This window comes from Pseudorca crassidens, chromosome 7 (genome assembly GCF_039906515.1).
Source record: "Pseudorca crassidens isolate mPseCra1 chromosome 7, mPseCra1.hap1, whole genome shotgun sequence".
NCBI lineage: Eukaryota > Metazoa > Chordata > Mammalia > Artiodactyla > Delphinidae > Pseudorca > Pseudorca crassidens.
In genome coordinates, this window is record NC_090302.1 from 102,737,426 (window position 1) to 102,761,668 (window position 24,243).

A 24,243-nucleotide genomic window follows, 5' to 3' on the forward strand; every position below is an offset into this window, starting at 1 on the left:
TTTGTCTGTATTGCTTTGCTTCCACCATTTGTCCTAGGGTTCTAGCCTTCCTTTTCTTTTTTAATTTTTTTCTTAATAATTATTTTTTATTTTGATAAATTTATTTTATTTTACTTTATATTCTTTCTTTCTTTCCTTCTTTCCTTCCTCCCTCCCTTCTTTCTTTCTTTCTTTCTTTCTTTCTTCTACTAATTCTTTATTTCTAATTTTTCTCCCTTTTATTCTGAGCCGTGTGGATGAAAGGCTCTTGGTGCTGCAGCCAGGAGTCAGTGCTGTGCCTCTGAGGTGGGAGAGCCAACTTCAGGACAATGGTCCACAAGAAACCTCCCAGCTCCACGTATTATCAAACGGCGAAAATCTCCCAGAGATCTCCATCTCAACACCAGCAACCAGCTTCACTCAACGACCAGCAAGCTACAGTGCTGGACATCCTATGCCAAACAACTAGTAAGACAGGAACACAACCCCACACATTAGCAGAGAGGCTGCCTAAAATCATAATAAGTCCACAGACACCCCAAAACACACCACCAGACGTGGACCTGCCCACCAGAAAGACAAGATCCAGCCTCATCCACCAGAACACAGGCACTAGTCCCCTCCACCAGGAAGCTTACACAACCCACTGAACCAAACTTAGCCACTGGAGACAGACACCAAAAACAATGGGAACTACAAACCTGCAGCCTGCAAAAAGGAGACCCCAAACACAGTAAGATAAGCAAAATGAGAAGACAGAAAAACACACAGCAGATGAAGGAGCAAAATAAAAACCCACCAGACCTAATGAATGAAGAGGAAATAGGCAGTCTACCTGAAAAAAAATTCAGAATAATGATACTAAAGATGATCCAAAATCTTGGAAATAGAATGGACAAAATGCAAGAAACATTTAACAAGACCTAGAATAACTAAAGGTGAAACAAACAATGATGAACAATACAATAAATGAAATTAAAAATACTCTAGATGGGATCAATAGCAGAATAACTGAGGCAGAAGAACAGATAAGTGACCTGGAAGATAAAATAGTGGAAATAACTACTGCAGAGCAGAATAAAGAAAAAAGAGTGAAAAGAACTGAGGACAGTCTCAGAGACCTCTGGGACAACATTAAATGCACCAACATTCGAATTATAGGGGTTCCAGAAGAAGAAGGGAAAAAGAAAGGGACTGAGAAAATATTTGAAGAGATTATAGTTGAAAACTTCCCTAATATGGGAAAGGAAATAGTTAACCAAATCCAGGAAGCACAGAAAGTCCCATACAGGATAAATCCAAGGAGAAATACGCCAACACACATATTAATCAAACTGTCAAAAATTAAATACAAAGAAAACATATTAAAAGCAGCAAGTGAAAAACAACAAATAACACACAAGGGAATCCCCATAAGGTTAACAGCTGATCTTTCAGCAGAAACTCTGCAAGCCAGAAGGGACTGGCAGGACATATTTAAAGTGATGAAGGAGAAAAACCTGCAACCAAGATTACTCTACCCAGCAAGGTTCTCATTCAGATTCAACAGAGAAATTAAAACCTTTACAGACAAGCAAAAGCTAAGACAATTCAGCACCACCAAAGCGGCTCTACAGCAAATGGTAAAGGAACTTCGCTAGGCAGGAAACACAAGACAAGGAAAAGACTTACAATAACAAACCCAAAACAATTAAGAAAAAGGTAATAGGAACATACATATGGAAAACTACCTTAAATGTAAATATATTAAATGGTCCAATCAAAAGACATAGACTGGCTGAATGGATACAAAAACAAGACCCGTGTATATGCTGTCTACAAGAGACCCACTTCAGACCTAGGGACACATACAGACTGAAAGAGAGGGGATGGAAAAAATATTCCATGCAAATGTAAATCAAAAGAAAGCTGGAGTAGCAATTCTCATATCAGACAAAATAGACTTAAAAATAAAGACTATTAGAAGAGACAAAGAAGGACACTACATAATGATCAAGGGATCGATCCAAGAAGATATAACAATTGTAAATATTTATGCACCCAACATACGAGCACCTCAATACATAAGGCAAATACTAACAGCCATAAAAGGGGAAATCGACAGTAACACATTCATAGTAGGGGACTTTAACACCCCACTTTCACCAATGGACAGATCATCCAAAATGAAAATAAATCAGGAAACACAAGCTTTAAATGACACATTAAACAAGATGGACTTAATTGATATTTATAGGACATTCCATCCAAAAACAACAGAATACACATTTTTCTCAAGTGCTCATGGAACATTCTCCAGGACAGATCATATCTTGGGTCACAAATCAAGCCTTGGTAAATTTAAGAAAATTGAAATTGTTTCAAGTATCTTTTCCAACCACAAAGCTATGAGATGAGATATCAATTACAGGAAAAGATCTGTAAAAATACAAACACATGGAGGATAAACAATACACAATAACAAAGCGATCACTAAAGAAATCAAAGAGGAAATTAAAAAAATACCTAGAAACAAATGACAATGGAGACATGACGACCCAAAATCTATGGGATGCAGCAAAAGCAGTTCTAAGAGGGAAGTTTATAGCAATACAATCCTACCTTAAGAAACAGGAAACATCTCGAATAAAGAACCTAACCTTGCACCTAAAGCAATTAGAGAAAGAAGAACAAAAAACCCCAAAGTTAGCAGAAGGAAAGAAATCATAAAAATCAGATCAGAAATAAATGTAAAAGAAGTGAAGGAAATGATAGCAAAGATCAATAAAACTAAAAGCTGGTTCTTTGAGAAGATAAACAAAATTTGATAAACCATTAGCTAGACTCATCAAGAAAAAAAGGGAGAAGACTCAAATCAATAGAATTAGAAATGAAAAAGGAGAAGTAACAACTGACACTGCAGAAATACAAAAGATCATGAGAGATTACTACAAGCAACTCTATGCCAATAAAATGGACAACCTGGAAGAAATGGACAAATTCTTAGACATGCACAACCTGCCAAGACTGAATCAGGAAGAAATAGAAAATATGAGCAGACCAATCACAAGCACTGAAATTGAAACTGTGATTAAAATTTTCCAACAAACAAAAGCCCAGGACCAGATGGCTTCACAGGCGAAATCTACCAAACATTTAGAGAAGAGCTAACACCTATCCTTCTCAAAGTCTTCCAAAATATAGCAGAGGGAGGAACACTCCGAAACTCATTCTATGAGGCCATCATCACCCTGATACCAAAACCAGACAAGGATGTCACAAAGAAAGAAAACTACAGGCCAATATCACTGATGAACACAGATGCAAAAATCCTCAACAAAGTACTAGCAAACAGAATCCAACAGCACATTAAAAGGATCATACACCATGATCAAGTGGGGTTTATTCCAGGAATGCAAGGATTCTTCAATATATGCAAAACCATCAATGTGATAAACCATATTAACAAATTGAAGGAGAAAAATCATATGATCATCTCAATAGATGCAGAGAAAGCTTTCGACAAAATTCAACACCGATTTATGATAAAAACCCTGCAGAAAGTAGGCATAGAGGGAACTTTCCTCAACTTAATAAAGGCCATATATGACAAACCCACAGCCAACATCATCCTCAATGGTGAAAAACTGAAAGCATTTCCACTAAGATCAGGAACAAGACAAGGTTGCCCACTCTCACCACTCTTATTCCACATGGTTTTGGAAGTTTTAGCCACAGCAATCAGAGAAGAAAAGGAAATAAAAGGAATCCAAATCGGAAAAGAAGAAGTAAAGCTGTCACTGTTTGCAGATGACATGATACTATACATAGAGAATCCTAAAGATGCTACCAGAAAACTCCTAGAGCTAATCAATGAATTTGGTAAAGTAGCAGGATACAAAATTAATGCACAGAAATCTCTGACATTCCTATACACTAATGATGAAAAATCTGAAAGTGAAATGAAGAAAACATTCCCATTTACCATTGCAACAAAAAGAATAAAATATCTAGGGATAAACCTACCTAAGTAGACAAAAGACCTGTATGCAGAAAATTATAAGACACTGATGAAAGAAATTAAAGATGATACAAATAGATGGAGAGATATACCATGTTCTTGGATTGGAAGAATCAACATTGTGAAAATGACTCTACTACCCAAAGCAATCTACAGATTCAATGCAATCCCTATCAAACTACCACTGGTATTTTTCACAGAACTAGAACAAAAAATTTCACAATTTGTATGGAAACACAAAAGACCCCGAATAGCCAAAGTAATCTTGAGAATTAAAAACGGAGCTGGAGGAATCTGGCTCCCTGACTTCAGACTATACTACAAAGCTACAGTAATCAAGACAGAATGGTACTGGCACAAAAACAGAAAGCTAGATCAATGGAACAGGATAGAAATCCCAGAGATAAACCCATGCACATATGGTCACCTTATCTTTGATAAAGGAGGCAGGAATATACAGTAGAGAAAGGACAGCCTCTTCAATAAGTGGTGCTGGGAAAACTGGACTGGTACATGTAAAATTATGAGATTAGATCACTCCCTAACACCACACACAAAAATAAGCTCAAAATGGATTAAAGGCCTAAATGTAAGGCCAGAAACTATTAAACTCTTAGAGGAAAACATAGGCAGAACACTCTATGACATAAATCACAGCAAGATCCTTTTTGACCCACCTCCTAGAGAAATGGAAATAAAAACAAAAAGAAACAAATGGGACCTAATGAAACTTCAAAGCTTTTGCACAGCAAAGGAAACCATAAACAAGACCTAAAGACAACCCTCAGAATGGGAGAAAATATTCGCAAATGAAGCAACTGACAAAGGATTAATCTCCAAAATTTATAAGCAGCTCATGCAGCTCAATAACAAAAAAACAAACAACCCAATCCAAAAATGGGTAGAAGACCTAAGTAGACATTTCTCCAAAGAAGATATACAGACTGCCAACAAACACATGAAAGAATGCTCAACATCATTAATCATTAGAGAAATGCAAATCAAAACTACAATGAGATATCATCTCACACCAGTCAGAATGGCCATCATCAAAAAATCTAGAAACAGTAAATTCTGGAGAGAGTGTGGAGAAAAGGGAACCCTCTTGCACTGTTGGTGGGAATGTAAATTGATACAGCCACTGTGGAGAACAGTATGGAGTTTCCTTTAAAAACTACAAATAGAACTACCATATGACCCAGCAATCCCACTACTGAGTATATACCCTGAGAAAACCATAATTCAAAAAGGGTCATGTGCCAAAATGTTCATTGCAGCTCTATTTACAATAGCCCAGAGATGGAAACAACCTAACTGTCCATCATGGGATGAATGGATAAAGAAGATGTGGCACATATATACAATGGAATATTACTCAGCCATAAAAAGAAACGAAATTGAGCTATTTGTAATGAGGTGGATAGACCTAGAGTCTGTCATACAGAGTAAAGTAAATCAGAAAGAGAAAGACAAATACCGTATCGTAACACATATATATGGAATTTAAGAAAAAAAAATGTCATGAAGAACCTAGGGGTAAGACAGGAATAAAGACACAGACCTACTAGAGAATGGACTTGAGGACACGGGGAGGGGGAAGGGTAAGCTGTGACAAAGTGAGAGAGTGGCATGAACATTTATACACTACCAAATGTAAAATAGATAGCTAGTGGGAAGCAGCCACGTAGCACAGGGAGATCAGCTCGGTGCTTTGTGACCGCCTGGAGGGGTGGGATAAGGAGGGTGGGAGGGAGGGAGATGCAAGAGGGAAGAGATATGGGAACATATGTATATGTATAACTGATTCACTTTGTTATAAAGCAGAAACTAACACACCATTTTAAAGCAGTTATACTGCAGTAAAGATGTAAAAAAAAGAAAAAGAAAAAGAAGCAATAAAAATAAAGTAAGAAAAATGTTTGATTTTAATATTAGAAAAGCTAAGAAATATATTTTGTCTCCAGATTGTCAAAGATTAAAATGAATTGTATTATTTAGTGTCATTTTTGGCTCATGCTAATATAGAATTATCTGAACACCCTGTAGAATTGTATATAAAAAATAAAAACCATAGATTATAAAGATTTCTCTGATCCCCACCTATTGATAGTATCTGCCTATAAGTAAAAGATTTGAAGGGCATAAGCCTAAACACTCAGAGCGATAAGAATCCAAGTGTTATGCTGGCAAAGAAATTAGGATTTAGGGTGATTTTTAAAATATATATTGATTATATCAAAAACCTGTATTGTATTTGAAAAGGGCTCTAGACATGGGATGATGCCCTTTTCACTGCAAAAAAGAAATACCTCAAATACCTCAGTCAGGTATTCCAGTTCAGTGTGTCTTAGTCTCCTGTTAAAAAAAAAAAAAAAAAAAGAAGGAAGAAAGAAAGTAGAAAAAAAAGTGTAGTATCGTCTCACTTGGTTGATGTGAATATGAAGTAAGATATTTACAGAAGTGTGCCGAGCATACAATAGGAGCTCAATAAATACTTGCTAAGTCGTTAAAGCCTAAGTATAGGGAAAGGGTTAGTTTAATAGTAACTAACATTTATTGAGCACAGCTTGAAGTCAACTCCATGAGAGGGTACTAATATTGTCACCACAGTATTACAGATGAAGACACTGATGAATGGAAGGAATTGGTGGCTCTGTCTGAATTCACAGTGCTGGGAAGTACTGAAGGTCAGATTTGAACTCGGGGATCCAGACTTTCTAGGTTTTGTACGTAACTATCAGGCTGTATTACATCATCCCATAAAGAGGCTTCCTCTCCTGAACGGAAGTGGATGGAACTTCTGATTTGTGCTTTGCCAGATATATCATTGGTGCCCATGAGACAAAAGATTTGGTCTCTAGTAAGGTTGAATGTTTATACACAAAGTTACATGTTCTGTTCATTTGATTTGTCAACGTGTAGCTCCTCAAACTGGTAACAAGAGAAGGAATGGAGATCAAAAAGAAAACAAAATGGAAGTAATACGATCCTGCAATCCCACTCCTAGGCATATATCCAGAGAAAAACCTGGTCCGAAAGGATATATGCACCCCAATACTCATTGCAGTACTGTTTACAGTAGCCAAGACATGGAAGCAACCTAAATGTCCATCGACAGAGGAATGGATAAAGAAATTGTGGTACATAAATACAATGAAATATTAGTCATTAATAAGAATGAAATAATGCCATTTGCAGCAACATGGAAGGACCTAGAGATTGTCATACCGAGTGAAGTAAGTCAGAGAGAGAAAGAGAAATATCGTATATCACTTATATGCAGAATCTTAAAAAAATGATAAAAATGAACTTATTTACAAAACAGAAACAGACTCAGAGAACAAACTTACGGTTACAGGGGGGAAGGATGCAGGGGAGGGATAGTTAGGGAGTTTGGGATTGACCAAAAAAAAAAGTATATCACTATATTGTACACCTGTAACTTATATAATATTGTACATCAACTATACATCAATAAAAAAATAGATTGAGTATAAAAAATTCTTAATAAAATTAATAAATAAAAATTTTAAAGTGGAAGTAATCTGCCCTGTATGATCCATTATATGTGTTACCCTCAAACAGGAAACTTTCTATGTCTGCTATATCTGTATGCAAGAAATTTAGGGGGGAAAGGGAAGGGTGTCCTGTTAAATACATCCACATACTCGGTCATTTGAGAAAATAAATGTTTCTGTTATCTTGACATTGAACTATATGCCTGAGATCAAGCACCCAACAGCATTCTGATTGAATCGGTTTATAATCATCTTAGCCCTTTTTACTGCCAAAGCTGGTGAGCTAAAGCACATCAATTTACTTCTCTTCTACCCAGGGAAAATTCTTGTCTCTCTGACAAGTCTTTAAACTCCTACTGGAAGGGTTATGTGACACACTTGTCTTTAACCTTTCCTAGTACATGGGGAACCCCTAACCCATGCCCAGCACTGTGCCAAGCACTACGGAGGTGAGGTTAGTCATCATCATCATAGTAGTAGGAATAACCATCACTGACTGAGCGCTGCCAAAGGCACTAAGCATTTCACATACGCTATTTCACTTAATCCTCGAAACCACGTTATGAAATAGGTACCATTATTATTGCTGTTTTACAAATAAAGAAAGTGAGACGTAGCTCGGACTACTTGTCCTATAGAGAGTGGGGCTTTCCTTCCTAGACAAGGAAGTTCAAACACCTGGAAGGTTCTTCACGTGGTTGCCTCACAGACACTCCACATTCAGCATGTACAGCAGGAGGGTCAGTGTGAGGGGAAGAAATTGTGAGGTGGAACAGAGATCAGAGAGGAGAAAGATGTGCCAATGCTGGCTCTGAAAATAGAGGAAGGGGCCATGAACCCAGGAACGTAGCATCCTCTAGACGCTGGAAAAGGCAAGGAAATAGATTCTCCCTAGAGCTTCCAGAAGGAACACTGTCCCATCAACCCGTTGATTTTAATCCACTGAGACTGATTTTAGACTTTTGACCTCCAGAACTCTAAGATAATAAATTTGTGTTCTTTTCGGCCGCCAAATTTGTGGCAGTTTGTGACATCAGCCATCGGAGATGAATACAGGGGATGACGCCACCATTCACCTGTTCCTCCAAATCCTGTCCTCGTTATCATAATCCCTGCCTCTCCTCACCCACCCTTCTGAATTGACACCTTCCTCCAATCTCATCTGGATGATTGCAATAGCTTGCAAACATATTTCCCTGCTTCCAGTCCCCTTTCACCATCCAAAATATTCTGCCCCCTTTTGCCAATGTGATTTTTCTAAAATTCGTCTTACATATATACACTATTATATGTAAAATAGATAACTAATAAGGACCTACTGTATAGCACAGGGAACTCTACTCAGTACTCTGTAATGACCTATATGGGAAAAGAATCTAAAAAAGAGTGGATAGGGACTTCCCTGGTGTTCTAGCAGTTAAGGTTCACACTTCCACTGCAGGGGATGTGGGTTCAATCCCTGGTGGGGGAACTAGGATCCCACATGCAGCCCAGTGCAGCCAAAAAAAAAAATTAATAAAATAAAATAAAGTAAAATGAGTGGATCTATGTATATGTATAACAGATTCACTTTGCTATACAGCAAAAACTAACAAACACAACATTGTAAATCAACTATACTCCAATACAAATTTTTAATAATAGATAAATAAAATAAAATTTGTCTTAAATGCTTCACTAATTCTAATTAGCTTTAAGATAAATGCAAAAGTCTTGTCACGACATAGGAAGCCTTCCATGGTCTCTTCCCTGCTTCCGCCTCCAGCCTGGGCTGCATGTCCCTTATCCTGCCCACCTCACCTAATATCCTTTTTCTATCCTGGACTATGTGTTCCCCCTCTCTCCAGCCTGGAATGTGTTTGCCTTTCTCCAGGCTGTGCTACATGACCCCATCTCTGTATCCCCGGCTACATACTCTCCGCTCCAGCCAAAGCTGCATTCTCCCCCTTATTCTGTTCACTTACAGTCCTTTGGGTGCACTGTGTCTACCCTCGCCTCAGTGCCTGTGGTTGCCTGTCTCCCCTTCTACATTTTGGCACTTCCTACTTATAACTCAAAAGTCACATCAGGTGTCACCTCCTCCAGAAGACTCTCCCTGAGGCTCTTCCACCTTTATCACCAATTGGTTTAGTTGCTCATCCTCCGTGCTCCCGTGAAGCACTTTGTTTATCTCTAGCTTAGGTAAAGGTCCACAGTTCCCCCGTGGTAACTAGGTTTTTACGTGCCTGAATCCTCCATTAGAATGTGTTCAAACTGGAATTCCCTGCCGGGGAGTCGTTAGGACTCTGCGCTTCCATTGCAGGGGGCACAAGTTCCATCCCTAGTCAGGGAAATAAGATCCTGCATGTGAAGTGGCCAAAACAAAAACAAAAAAAAAAAAGGAAAAAACAAAACAAAACAAAAGAATGTGTTCATCCAAGCTACGATTGTGTCTTTCATATCACTCCCCAATGTCCAGCACAGTGCGTGGTATTGAACAGACTGGTGTTTTTTGAAAGAAAAAAAAAAGGTAGAACTTCATTTACTCATTAATACAACAAACATTGATCGGGCACCTACTATCGGTAAAATGTTGTAGGATGCGCAAATACCTACAAGACTTGGTATCTGCTACTTGGAATTTTAAGTTTAGTGAGAGAGTTGAGATATTATTTAAATGTCCAGCAGGTGGTAGTACCTAACTAGACCACAAACACTGAGCTTTAGGGACGGAGAGGAAGAATTCCTCCCTGGAAAAATTGGAAAAGATTTGGAAAAGTAGAAGTTTCTGAGAGCCAAGTCATAGGAGTACAAACGAAACCAGAAACCCAGAAGCAGAAGGCAATCATTGATGTGGGATCTTCCATAAAGACCTAAAGGCTTGATCACGACATGCACATGTCCCTTGTTCAAGAAGGCGCACGTGTCACTCTTAGAAGTTTCCGAGAAGGCAACAGATTGCTAAGGTATATTGACCTGACAGGAGGGAAGGACCACATAGACTAACAGGAAGCATAGCAAATTGTATTAAATGAGTCACAGTGGCTAAGGAAGAATTTCATCACTAGGCATTCAGTTCCTAATAATTTTATGTAATCCAGATCCAGAAGCTCATTGCTATCATAACTAATACAAGATACATGTTGTTTCTTTTCAAGGTCAACTTTTGTTCAGGAAAAATGGGAACGAGTTCTCTTCCTTGACCGTATCTGATAAAGCAGAAGCCAAAGCAGATTTATACAAATGAAAATAACGGTGAGTCAGAGCACTTTATCCCATAAATAACAAAAATGGATTAAGGCTGACTTGTCTCTAGGCAACCTATATAAACACAGTCACATAACCCTGATTTTAATATATAAGATAGATGATCAAGAGATTCACTTAAAATTATTCATGGCTGTCTCTTCACTGTTCTAATAGATTTATAAAGCTGCTTCCTTGCCAGCCATTCCATTGTAAGCCTTCCCTGATGAAGACTGGGGGACCAAGCTATTTCTTCTGCCGAGACTCAAATGTGTATTATTAGATCTCTCAAAGTAGATTTAGTTTCAAGAGTTTCACATCTACAAAAAATTGTGAACACATATGATTAAAAGATTTTCTTTTTAATTTGAGTGTAAATATATAGATATATTAGCAAATGAATGATATAATAAATCAATGTATATTACAAATTAAAGCCTCCTAAAAACTAAACCAAAAGTGCATGTAAACATAATGATAGATACCAGTTAAATTAATAGATAAATGATTAAGGATACTATCTATATTAAGGAACTAGAATGAATGAGTTAGATGTCCTTCAAATTACACAGAAAATTAATTTAGGATAAAGAAAAAAAACAAAGACAAGTAATTCAAAGTTTTCATTTTTAATAGTTTTAATATCACAAACCAAGAAATAATGTTATCTGAAAAAATATTCAAATGTTTCATATTTATATAAATGCAGAAAAAAGGCAGCAAAAGAATTCACAGCATATGTCCTGGATTTTTTAAAATATGATCTAACAGTTAAACAATTAGCTTTTAAATGAAATTTTTAAGACCGACTGCATGGCCTTTGAAGCAGGGTTACACCGCAGTGAGGGTCATCTTCCCTCCAAAGTTAGACATTCAGAGATTCACATCTCATCCCCACCATGTCCTAGCTGTGTGTGATACTTAGCCTCTCTGTGCCTGCATGTTCAATTGCATTTTCCTACAAAATGGGGACAATAATCGTGTCACCTCAAAGGGTTTTTGTGATGGTTAAGTAATTCAGTAAAATCTTGGCACAGTGCTGGGCGCCTAGTAAGCACTTAATTAATACCAGTTATTGTTACTAATATTACTAATATCTGCCTACCTTTATTTTTTTCATGCTGGTGGAGACAGGATTGGATCCCCTACTAAAGGAATTTTTTTTTTTTTTTATGTTAGCAGTACTATCAGAAGATCTGCGTTCTGGTATTGGCTCCACCACTTACCAGATAGGTGGCCTTGGACAAATCTCTTCAACAACTTTACCAAATGTAAAATGGAAATAATAATTTGTGTTCTACCCTGTCTACCCCTGGTACTCAGGCCAGATGAGATAAAAGAGTTATGTTTTGCTTCTTTGACGTAACGTGTTATTCACATGTAAAACCTCATGGTGGTGATGATGATGGCTTTGGGATGCAGGGTACCATTAAGTGTAAAGGAATACAGTATTCAGGCCTGACGAGGCCAGATTACAGTTCACCACTTCTGACTGTCACATCACCGCCTTCCACTTCACAATGACACTCCTCTCAGCAAACAAGAGAGAGAGAGGCAGTCAGAGAGAGAAAGAAATTAATACTCAGACCCAATTAGACTTTCCTGATCTATTATTATTACTGTTATATTATTAATTGTTATTATTATGTTATCATTCTTGATCTAAAGGGCCCTTAAAAATCCTTTCTTAAAGAGGACAATGAAAGTCAGTCTTTGGCTAGAACCCAGGTCTCATGGTGTACAGAACCACATTCCTTCCTCTAAAATAGCAAATTACATATTCAGATACATTTATTTTACAAAACGGGGTATGGAATTACATAAACAGAAAGATTCCCCTCTATATTTAAAGTACAGAGGAAAAGCTAGAAGAAAATACTTCGATTATTGTTTCTCTGAATTTTGTAAATTTCTACAAGTATATGTGAATTGTAACCCAAAAAAAGTGAGTAAAAATATTCTAAAATATATGATGTTCTTGGCAATCTGAGCGAAAAGAGATGGCTATGACAGGGAGCCCATTTTCTGAGGATAATGAAAGAATACTACTTTTCAGGATCGCTGAGATTGTGGAGAAAGAATCCAGTCCTGGGACAATAAGACTTGTTAGGTAGGGCTTCCTTTTTCCTTTGTTTTATGTCCTGGGTTTAGCTCGTCTCAGAAATTTGTTCCAAAGATAACAGATCATTGATCTGCTCTAGTTTTACAAGGTTCATTTTAATTAAGAGTTTCTAATAAAAGAATTATGTCTCTTGCTAAGTTAAGCCTTGGTAAGCTAGGGATGAAAATATGCCATAAATATGACACGGCTGCACTGGTGCAAAGTGATGTGCAATGGAGGGTTTTAAAAATTCAAGTGCATATTATCAAGATCTGCCGCTTTATAGGTAAAGCTAACATGTTCAATTAAAAACATGCTAAAAATCAATATGACGGTGCTGTTTTATTAGGCATCTACTTAACTTTATTTTTAGACTCACTTTTAGCAAGGCTATCTCAAATACTTTTTAAGAATTCTAAGTCCTTCTCCTCTGGCTTTCGCAGAACTGATTCCCGGCAGTGAGGTGAAGGCATTACACAGCAAAAAAAAAAAAAAAAAAAATCAGCAAGCTATGTTAAAGCTGAAAAATAAGACTTTCCCCCCATAAAACATGACATTTTCTGGTATAGAATTTCAAAACTGATTAAGCTTGTATTTGGAACAATATAAAGCCATAAAATGTTCTTAATTTCATAAATACTTCAATTAACTTTTCATAAAAAACAGTCACTCACAGAACTATAAGGCAATGTTCAACAACAACAAAAAATATTTGGCAAGGGAAACAAAGACCATTTCAGTGCTTAATATTAGAAAAAGGATCCTGTGTTTCAGACGGACTTGTTTTAATTGAAGACAATAGGGATATATACATCCCGATTTCCTGGCAAGAAACAGCCTCTTCCTGCGAGGATACTTTTATTTTGCTTTCAACATCTCAAATCAAAAAAGACCAAAAGCCAAGGCTGCTTTTAAACTTTGACATCCCGAAGCTCAAGTAGAAATAAGTATTACAGTGTTCATTTTCTCATGTTCCCATTCCAGGAGACTCGGTCCCGAGCTTCCTACATCGACAATCCCTTAAAAAAACCAGCAAGGGACAATTTATTTAAAAATTACTTATCATGAGTTCTAGAATATCTGATCCCAGGCAAAAGGGTCAGGTTCAAGACATCACAGCAGATTGGGACAATGTACAGGTCATCAAATCTGGGAGAGATTCAGCCCACCAATTTGACAGTGGTGTCTTCCATATGGAGCAGTTGCTTGCTGCCCGGTTCTCACATCCTCCTTGCATTATTGTGTATCAAAAAAGTATTCTTTAAAATGGAAGGAAATATGGAAAGGAGGAAGGAAATGCCCAGCTCCTTATTTTTCTAAACTTACTTTGATGCAAAGAATAAACCCCTTATGCAAAGAATACTTTTCCATTATCATTAGATAAGACCTCACAATAGCTATCTCTTAACTACAAAGTTAATGTTTGCACTTCACCTACTGAAGGAACACACAGCAGGCTGTGTATTTCCCTATGGAAATAAATCGATTCAAAACACACTGTAGCTTATGGTACAACACCCAGAGACAATTTCATTTAAAATGTCTTTCATTTAAATCATGTGTAACTTCCTTATTTAGAATAAATTATAAAAGTATCATAGTCAGACTCAACCGTGTTGTAAATTCAGATAATTCCTCATGCTTATTTTCTCTCGGTAATATTTTCAGAAGATTCTGTAGCCTCAGTGTCATTAAGGTTAAAAATGCAAAAGCTTACATTTCTTTCTATGTAAAATATTAGGGTAGTAAATATTCTTCAAAACTATGAGACAAAGAAGGACAAAAGAATGTTATAACTTTTTTAAAAAGTTTGTATACTAAATTCACTGACCAGCATAACCTTCAAGTCACCTTCAGAAAGAGTGATTAAAGTGAAAAGTCTAACGTAAAATAAAATATTTTACTAAATGTGGAACTGGATCAGTCTTTTTAAATTTTTAATTAATTTTTTTTATTGAAGTATGGTTGATTTACAATGTTGTGTTAGTTTCAGGTGTACAGCAAAGTGATTCAGTTATACATACATATACATCTATTTTTTTTCAGATTCTTTTCCCTTACAGGTTATTACAAAATATTGAGTATGGTTTCCTGTGCTACACAGTAGGTCCTTGGAGCAATCATTTTTTACGCCATGAGAACTTTTCTCCTTCATAAGGTGACAGTTATAATTCTCTGCATTATCTTGTTGTGGCCAGAATGAACAATACTTCATGCGACACTGAAGTTATAATTTTAAGCTGTAGGCACTAACTGGATTTAGCCTCAGTATTTAGCCATTATTTCATTTGTATGCAATGCTTTCTTCCTTCCGTGACCAGTTAAAAGCTGAACAATTTCTAAACCAGCTTAGGTACAAGGCAAAACTAATTGTGAAGTTGGACATGTGATTCCTTGTAAATGTCTCTCTGCAGAGTCATCTCATTTTCAAAGCCCTGAAAAAAACTCACAGCAAATGGCAAGCACTGTATAACAACTCCTGTTTTTATGCGGAGTTTTACACTAAAAAAATGCAAAACATTTTTTATTTGCAACAAACAGCTCCCAGGAAAATTTAAACTTGCTTTATGGTATTTCCTTTGTATAGTGTTAAGCATGAAATAATTTTAGATCAAGAATTTCTTTGAGTTGAGTAAAACAAAAGAAAACAATGTTGTATGTGTTCAAGGAAAACATGCACACAAATACATATGTGGGTGTGTCCCTCCTCTTCCAATGTGTTTTCTAAATCTTGGCTTATATAACCTGTACATATTTGTGTGTGGGGCAGTGGGAGTTGTGTGTTGATTTCCAATTAGCCTGGTTGTAGACTCCTCAGAGGTGTAGCATATCGAGTTTTCTGTCATTGTGCTGTTTTTGTTGAAGACCAATTTGTTGCAGTATTTTGGTATGCATTCTGATAAATGGTGATCTTCTATTAAAATATGGCATTTTTTCTAAAAAAAATAAAAAAATAAATAACTCACAGCAGCAGCCTGCTCCTTAACCGTTTGCTCTCAGGGGCAGAAAGTGCTTTCAGTGCACGTGCAACCGGAAACTGACAAGGGTTTGTATATTTTTTAATAAAAGCAGAAAGTACTAAGTAACTAAGGCATAATTACTGCATAATTAGCACTTGGCCTTATCTGATGATATCTTTCACAGTCCAACCTGGAGACTGGCAGTACTTAACAGAAGAACAGGCAATTTTCTTTTTTTTCTTTTTTTTAAATGTATCCCTCCGAAACCAGAAAATCCTGTTTTTGCAATATGCACAAGTTAATCCCCTCACTCTGTCACCTGTCTCTCCCAACAGCTTGAGACATGGACTCTCCATGCCTGAAAGATAACCTGTCTCTTAGCAAACTAGAACTTCCTTTCCCCACAGAGCCTGCAATGCTGCAGTTTCACATTAATAAGCCAAAAGGAACTCCCTAAATTAACCCGTTTTGTTTTAAAATACAAAAGGGCCAAGAGATTTTATAAAAATAAATACCTCTAGAAACCAAGCCTTTTCTGATTACGTACTGATTGATAGGACCTCGTCATTTAATAAAACAAGGAGAAAGCTGTGAAGAAAAACAGTCTGGGGTCTCTACTTTTCACAAGCAATCGTTTGTTCTCAGCCATAACAAGCATTTTGCATGCAATCACTTGTGCCTGTGGTCTTTGCAAACGTGGTCATTAGTTAGGCATTCTACTCTTCACTTTGTCTTGCAGTATTCTGAATTTTTTACCCTGAATTGTCCCCAAAGCACAATGCAAAATAAAGGGACATTTTAAAAGTTAGCAGTGCACCAGACAGCAAGAAGTCTGTGTAGGTTCCTTATTTAAATAAACATGTTTAAAGATATAGAAAATCTATTCTAACTCAGTCATTAAAATCTCAGTGGAAGAAAAAAAATATCTGGTTTTATTCAAAGTTATGGTGAGTAACTTGGCAACTTTTAAATTAATTTGAAATTAATTCAGGTGCTTTTCAGTCATCGCAGTCACAAACAGGGAGTACTGAACAGAAAGATGACAAGGCAATTGTTTTTGTTCAGACTTGTCACAAACTATATTTCCCTGGACTTTTCATCTCTGCAGATTTCGAATTCCCCTTTCCAAGGAATATTTGACCTTCAGATTTCAGTCCCTGTATCTCTTGATTTCCTACATCCATCATATGTTAGAAAACTGAAACTGGGCTACAAGTATATTATCTCTGTTACCTGACTTTAATTAATTTTATTTGTTTTCAAAACCTGCATTGTGCCCACCCTGCATTGCAGAGGAATCTTAGCATGAGATCCCACCTTGGCTCCTTCAGAGTCACTGCAAACTGGCTTTAATTGTATTTACTCGGGTAGAAGGGGGGAAGGAAACCCCCGCCAACCTAACCACACAAGCAATGCTGGGCGACAAGCCCCCAGGGCGGCTGAATCTTCCAGCAAACCAGCCTGGGCGCTGTCCTTGGTGCTGCCGGCGCCATAGCGAGCACAAGCGCCTTACCTTCTGCCCCTGCGGAAACTGCGGACGTCCCCCAAACGTTAAGCAGAAAGCAGCGACATATCCCACTTTTAATACAAATAAATACCCCGGCCCAGCCTCTCTGTCCCCTTCTCGAAGACTTCAGGCTGACCGTTCTTCAAAGTCTTTTTGTTTTTTTCTTCTAGGCCCAACTCGGGGCCTGCGCTCGTCTCGGGCTGCTTTAAGACCGGGAGTGGGGGGAGGGGAGGAAGGCAAGGGGAGATGAGGATGGGGGAGGGGCGGGAGGAAGGGGGAGGGGAGGAAGGAGAAAGAGAAAAGACAAGACTGAGAAGAAAAAGGTCCAGGAGGAAGAGGCTCAGAGTGAAGGGAGGAGTGGGACTAAAGAAGTTTTAAAGTGGGAAGGCGAAGAGATGCCAAACAGAGGGGGAAGTGATTAAGCACAGAAGATGGGTAAAGGAAAAAGTAATGGAGAACGGGCAAAAGAAGAGAAAAACGTGAAGATAAGAGTGCAGAGGGCTTACAAACACACACACACACACACACACACACACACACACAACACAAAACAAAACAAAAGAACAAGAACAAAGTGGCTAGGGGGTCGCTAGAAAAGCGGCCCGAACGGTGGGAGAGTGATTGAACAAAGAAAGGGCGTTGGGTGAATGCTCCCACTGGGGGTGTAAAAATGCAACCCGAAGGTGAAGAGAAATGGAGAGAGGGGGCTTGGGAGGGGACAGGTGGTCTGGCACCGAAAGAAGAGCTGGGGGGCAGGGGTCGGGGCCAAGGTAGCAAAGTCCGGGGTCCGATGCGGCGCGAGCCCACGTGGAGCGGGCGCTGAATCACTGCTGGGCTGTCTTCACCACCCCCCCCCATCCCCACGGCCCGGTACCCGCAGTCCCCGCCTCCTCGGCCGCCGCCTCCACTGGGCGGGGCCCTGGCCCAGGACCAGCCGCCGCGGCTATAAAGGGGCTGCGGCGAGGGCAGCAGAACGCTGTGCCAGCCACACGCCCCGAAGCCTCCAAGATGAGCTACACGCTGGACTCGCTGGGCAACCCGTCCGCCTACCGGCGGGTAACCGACACCCGCTCGAGCTTCAGCCGCGTCGGCGGCTCCCCGTCCAGCGGCTTCCGCTCGCAGTCATGGTCCCGCGGCTCTCCCAGCACCGTGTCCTCCTCCTACAAGCGCAGCGCTCTGGCCCCGCGCCTCACCTACAGCTCGGCCATGCTCAGCTCCGCCGAGAGCAGCCTCGACTTCAGCCAGTCCTCGTCACTGCTTAACGGCGGCTCTGGGCCGGGCGGCGACTACAAGCTGTCCCGCTCCAATGAGAAGGAGCAGCTGCAGGGGCTGAACGACCGCTTCGCGGGCTACATCGAGAAAGTGCACTACCTGGAGCAGCAGAACAAGGAGATCGAGGCGGAGATCCAGGCGCTACGGCAGAAGCAGGCCTCGCACGCCCAGCTGGGCGACGCGTACGACCAGGAGATCCGCGAGCTGCGCGCCACCCTGGAGCTGGTGAACCACGAGAAGGCTCAAGTACAGCTGGACTCGGACCACCTGGAAGAGGACATCCACCGGCTCAAGGAGCGCTTCGAGGAGGAGGCACGGCTGCGCGACGACACCGAGGCGGCCATCCGCGCGCTGCGCAAAGACATCGAAGAGTCGTCGCTGGTCAAGGTGGAGCTGGACAAGAAGGTGCAGTCGCTGCAGGATGAGGTGGCCTTCCTGCGGAGCAATCACGAGGAGGAGGTGGCCGACCTGCTGGCCCAGATCCAGGCGTCACACATCACCGTGGAGCGCAAAGACTACCTGAAGACAGACATCTCGTCGGCGCTGAAGGAGATCCGCTCCCAGCTCGAATGCCACTCGGACCAGAACATGCACCAGGCCGAAGAATGGTTTAAGTGCCGCTACGCCAAGCTCACCGAGGCAGCCGAGCAGAACAAGGAGGCCATCCGTTCCGCCAAGGAAGAGATCGCCGAGTACCGGCGCCAGCTGCAGTCCAAGAGCATCGAGCTCGAGTCGGTGCGCGGCACCAAGGAATCCCTGGAGCGGCAGCTCAGCGACATCGAGGAGCGGCACAACCACGACCTTAGCAGCTACCAGGTAGGAACAGCGGCTGCGCAGCCAGCCTGCGCCAGCGCCAGCGCCGCGCGCCCCCGACACTCAGGCCCGCGCCCCGCCGCGTTCTCAGCCGCGCTCCCTAGCGGCCGCTGGCCGGCGCGCGCGCGCGCGACGCAGACCCAAATTGGAAGCTCAAAGCGTCCTCGCCCTCCCCATCCCCTCCACACGCCTCCCCCACGCACCATCCCCCGCTCGAAGACCCCTGACCGTTTTCAAAATGTGCTTCTTTTCCTTAGGAGTTCTAGTTTTGCAAGCTTGCGCGTTTAAAGTAGGAGGTATACATTCGGGTAGTTGGTAAAGCAGCAACTTTAGGATAGCTGTGCAGAAACTCATGTATTCTCAACTTTTCCAGACGTGATCGGAAGAACTCCCAAAACTGGCTTCAGCCCAAAGGGCTCAGATGGGAAGGGCCAGGTCAGCCGTGGGGTTTCCCCATGCATGTGTGTTTCCTGCTGAGACCTGTTCTAGATCCGCTGGTCCCAGTGCGTGGTGTGCCCAGGAAATGTCTACTTGTCTTATTGATTCTGTTTGTTCGTTTGTTTGTGAACTCCTTAGATTTTTATTTTAAGGGGGGACGGGGTCTGGGAGCGGTACCCGAGGTTTGCAAAGCTGGAGGGAGTCGAGGGAGGGGAGGAAGAAGGAGGAGGTAGCAAGTGGTTCGCGAAAGAAGTGGCTGTTTGGAAGGATAAGTCTGTGGCTGTGTCTCTTTCAGGACACCATCCAGCAGTTGGAAAATGAGCTTCGGGGCACAAAGTGGGAAATGGCTCGCCATTTGAGAGAATACCAGGATCTCCTCAACGTCAAGATGGCTCTAGATATCGAGATCGCTGCATACAGGTACCGTGCTCGCGGCGGACGTGGCCGAAATGGTAGCCGCACTGTAGAGGCCGTTTAGGCAGGAACCTTCACCACTTAAGTTAAAGCAAGCAGGTTGCAGGAGTCTTAAATCAGTGCCTGGTTTTCTTCTTAATTAAAAAGTAATTAAAGAATTGCAACTTTTTATGCAGCTTTAAAAGAGTAAATAGTAGTTAAAATGTTTGAATAAAGTGTTTAGAGGAAGAGCGCCGATTAATTTCAGTGCTTACTTTTTTATTTTAGTGAAACAGTTGTTTTCAAATATTTGAAACAAAAAAGAATTTTAGTTTTTAATATTTCATCTAGTGCTTTCAGCTTTTCAACTGTGTAATGTCAAGGACGTCCCAGGACGTCCCATTTCTCGCTCAGTTACAGCTTACTATTGCCATCATCTGGCTGAGAATAAATATGATTGGTACAATATATATTTTTTTAATTTAGATTTATGTTTATAGATCTAGATATACATCCAGAGAAAGAGAAGCGATTATAAATATATTAACTGATGTCACCTTGCTGTTGACTAAGTTCATAGGTGAAAATCCTTGACGAAATAGTTTTTGTCGGGGGGGGAGGGGTTGTTTTTATTTTTGTTTTTTTACCAGTAAGATCATTCATATTACAAGAATAAATTGCACTCAGCTCAGAGCCATCTGTCTTTTCCGGAAAGCTGAATAGTTATATAAAATAGACACTTTATGATTAAAATCGCAGACCAGTTTCTAACTCGATATGCACCTATTAGTACCTAGCTGTGATAGATTAGCTTGAATTCTAATATATTCTAAATAGCTTTGTAAAATTTTTGAATGTTCGCTAAAAGACATTTAGTATACATCTTGAAAGTCCAAATGCTCAAGAACGTCACTTAAGGCCTTTTTGGCCTCCAGGGAGCTTTGCAGCATATTCATGTTGCACCGAATGGATTGCGGCAGAGCTGAGATTTGGTAGCTGGGTGTAGTGAGTGGACTGTTGGGCGTGGTTCGTTACTGCATTGGGTGACTGGTGGATTGTCCCTGAGCATCTGTTTCTGTCATTGAATACGACACAATATACTAGTGAAAGGATAGCCAAGGGTTACTTCAAGTGATTCTATTTATCCAAAGGTACCTACCACGTTACACGTACTGGAATGAAGTTCAGAAGACCCGATGAGATTTTAATGACGTCTTGCCTTCTTTGATTCTCTCCTTAGGAAACTCCTGGAGGGTGAAGAGACCAGATTTAGCACATTTGCAGGAAGCATCACTGGGCCGCTGTATACACACCGACAGCCCTCCATCACAATATCCAGTAAGATTCAGAAAACCAAGGTAGAGGCTCCCAAGCTAAAGGTCCAACACAAATTTGTCGAGGAGATCATAGAGGAAACCAAGGTGGAAGATGAGAAATCAGAAATGGAAGAAGCCCTGACGGCCATTGCAGAGGAATTGACAGTTTCCATGAAAGAAGAGGTCAAGGAAGAAGAGGCGGAAGAAAAGAAAGAGGAAAAAGAAGCCGAAGAAGAAGTTGTAGCCGCCAAAAAGTCTCCAGTGAAAGCTACTGCACCTGAACTTAAAGGAGAGGAGGAAGAGGCCAAAGAGGAAGAGGAGGAAGAGGAAGGAGCTAAATCAGACCAAGCTGAGGAAGGAGGATCTGAGAAGGAAGTTTCTAGTGAAAAAGAGGAAGGTGAGCAGGAAGAGGAAGGAGAAACAGAGGCTGAAGGTGAAGGAGAGGAAGCCGCCGAAGCTAAGGAGGAAAAGAAAATGGAGGCCAAGGGTGAAGAAGTGGCTCCCAAGGAGGAGCTCGTGGCAGAAGCCAAGGTGGAGAAGCCGGAGCAAGCCAAGTCCCCGGTGCCAAAGTCACCAGTGGAAGAGGTGAAGCCCAAAGCAGAAGCTGCAGCCGAGAAAGGAGAACAGAAGGAGGAGAAAGGGAAAGTGGAGGAAGCAAAGAAGGAAGAAGCAAAGGAAGCTCCCAAGGAAGAGAAGGCAGAGAAAAAGGAGGAGAAGCCAAAGGAGGTGCCAGAGAAGAAGAAGGCTGAATCCCCAGTGAAGGAGGAAGTCGTGGAGGAGGTGGTCGCCAAATCAGCAAAGGTGAGCTTGGAGAAGGATGCCAAAGAGGAGGAAAAGCCACAGCAGCAGGAGAAGGAGAAAGAGAAGGAGAAGGAGAAGGAGAAAGCGGAAGAGGTGGGGAAGAAGGAGGAGGGAGCTTTGAAGGATTCCAGGAAGGAAGACATAGCCGTCAATGGGGAGGTGGAAGGAAAAGACGAGGTAGAGCCGGAAGCTAAGGAGAAGGGCAGTGGGGGAGAAGAGAAGAAAGGGGTTGTCACCAATGGGCTAGACGTGAGCCCAGCAGATGAAAAGAAGGGTGGTGATAGAGGTGAGGAGAAAGCGGCAGTGACCAAAATGGTAGAAAAAACCACCAGTGAGGGGGGAGATGGTGCTACCAAGTATATCACCAAATCTGTAACCGTCACTCAAAAGGTCGAACAGCACGAAGAGACCTTTGAGGAGAAATCAGTGTCTACTAAAAAGGTAGAGAAGGTCACTTCACACGCCGTAGTAAAGGAAGTCACCCAGAGTGACTAATAGACGAGTCCATCGCAAAAGGTTAAGCCATATGACAATTTCAAAATGCATGTGATTGGCAGCTTCAAAGCAGAACGGGTTCTCCCATGGGGGCTCCAGACATTGTATTTTACTTTGTGCAATATGAGGGACCTGCATGCAAGCTCAGGGGGCTCCCTCCCCAGTGTTTGGGCGATTCGAATGCATGATACTGTATGTACCTGGGGAAGTGGCCAATTTCCTAAGCTGTTGGAAGGGGGGCGCTTGGGGGGATGTCTTGAGGTATATTATGCAAAGAACCAACTGAGCCAAAAATAATAAATGAAACACAGAACTCTCTTAGCCTTAAGAAAGCTATATATGAATAATTATGTTTACCTCACTGGTGCATTTAAAAGGGACTTTTGTTCATGGGAGAACCTCGTTGACATGCAGTTTGCAACTTTTCATTGATTGATGTTAAGCGTCACAGCAGTAGTTGCTCAATAAAGGTCATATTGGAAACATAGTCAGTTGCTTGGTGTCATGTCATTTCAAAGTGAATTCTCCACCGCTTGACCCTTTCTTTCCCCAGAGCAGATTATTTGGGGGATTATAAGCAACTTGCATTTCTTATCACTATTTCCCTGAGAGCGGTTACTGGGAAAACATAATTGACAAAAACATTTTCAGGTGTCAAAATCTTTACTTAGCCCAACCTTCATCCCAAAATTTTTAAATTATATATTTGAAATAAAAATAAAAGCATCTGGGCTGCCCTGGTGGCACAGTGCTTGAGAGTCTGCCTGCCGATGCAGGGGACGCGGGTTCGTGCCCCGGTCCGGGAAGATCGCACATGCCGAGAAGCGACTAGGCCCGTGAGCCACGGCCGCTGAGCCTGCGCGTCCGGAGCCTGTGCTCCGCAACGGGAGAGGCCACAACAGTGAGAGGCCCGCGTACCGCAAAAAAAAAAAGGCATCTGATAAAAAGGTAACATTGTGGGGGGGCATGGAAGTCTTCAACCTCCAGGTGTTTAGATCCCAAACTGGAACTCAGAGAACCTCAAGGTGAGAGGGGGCAATAAAGGAGCCTTAACTTGCTCCTATGGGGTTGGGACACAAAGGACCTCATGGCATTTATATCAATGTGTCCAGAAGAAGCAGGACTGGAACCTCTAACAGTCTTAACAAGAAACCTCCAGCCTCAGATGCATGGTTCTGGTACACACACACACCCCACACCACACACAGGCTTATCTGCCGCACTGGGTCTTGATTTGGTCGATGGAGGTTTAGACTTTCAGTGTTTTACTAATTGGGGGAAATAATGTTAAAAATAAACAAAATATTCTACTTAGAAAAACAGGATTCTGTGATATAAGCAGTAAGTGTTTTTAGATTTTTTTTTTTAAAGGCCTGGGAAAAAATTTTTAATTTTTTAAATTTTTAAAATTATTTTTTAATTTAA

At 40.9% G+C, this 24,243-nt stretch overlaps 1 protein-coding gene and 1 long non-coding RNA gene across 2 annotated transcripts in view; one reads left to right on the top strand and one right to left on the bottom strand.

Moving 5' to 3' along the window:
* LOC137228140 (uncharacterized) overlaps nt 1–18,077 on the bottom strand; it is a 122,702-nt gene extending 104,625 nt beyond the window's left edge. Inside the window, exon 1 of the long non-coding RNA XR_010945157.1 lies at nt 17,297–18,077. This is a non-coding gene — a long non-coding RNA (uncharacterized lncRNA). The remainder of the gene's footprint in view (nt 1–17,296) is intronic.
* On the top strand, nt 18,077–23,305 carry NEFM (neurofilament medium chain). The gene is made up of 3 exons (XM_067745176.1): nt 18,077–19,378; nt 20,109–20,233; nt 21,447–23,305. Exons 1-3 carry the CDS (start codon nt 18,299–18,301, stop codon nt 22,816–22,818), a joined length of 2,577 nt encoding a protein of 858 aa, XP_067601277.1. The 5' UTR covers nt 18,077–18,298; the 3' UTR covers nt 22,819–23,305.
* The last annotated feature ends 938 nt before the right edge of the window (nt 23,306–24,243 follow it).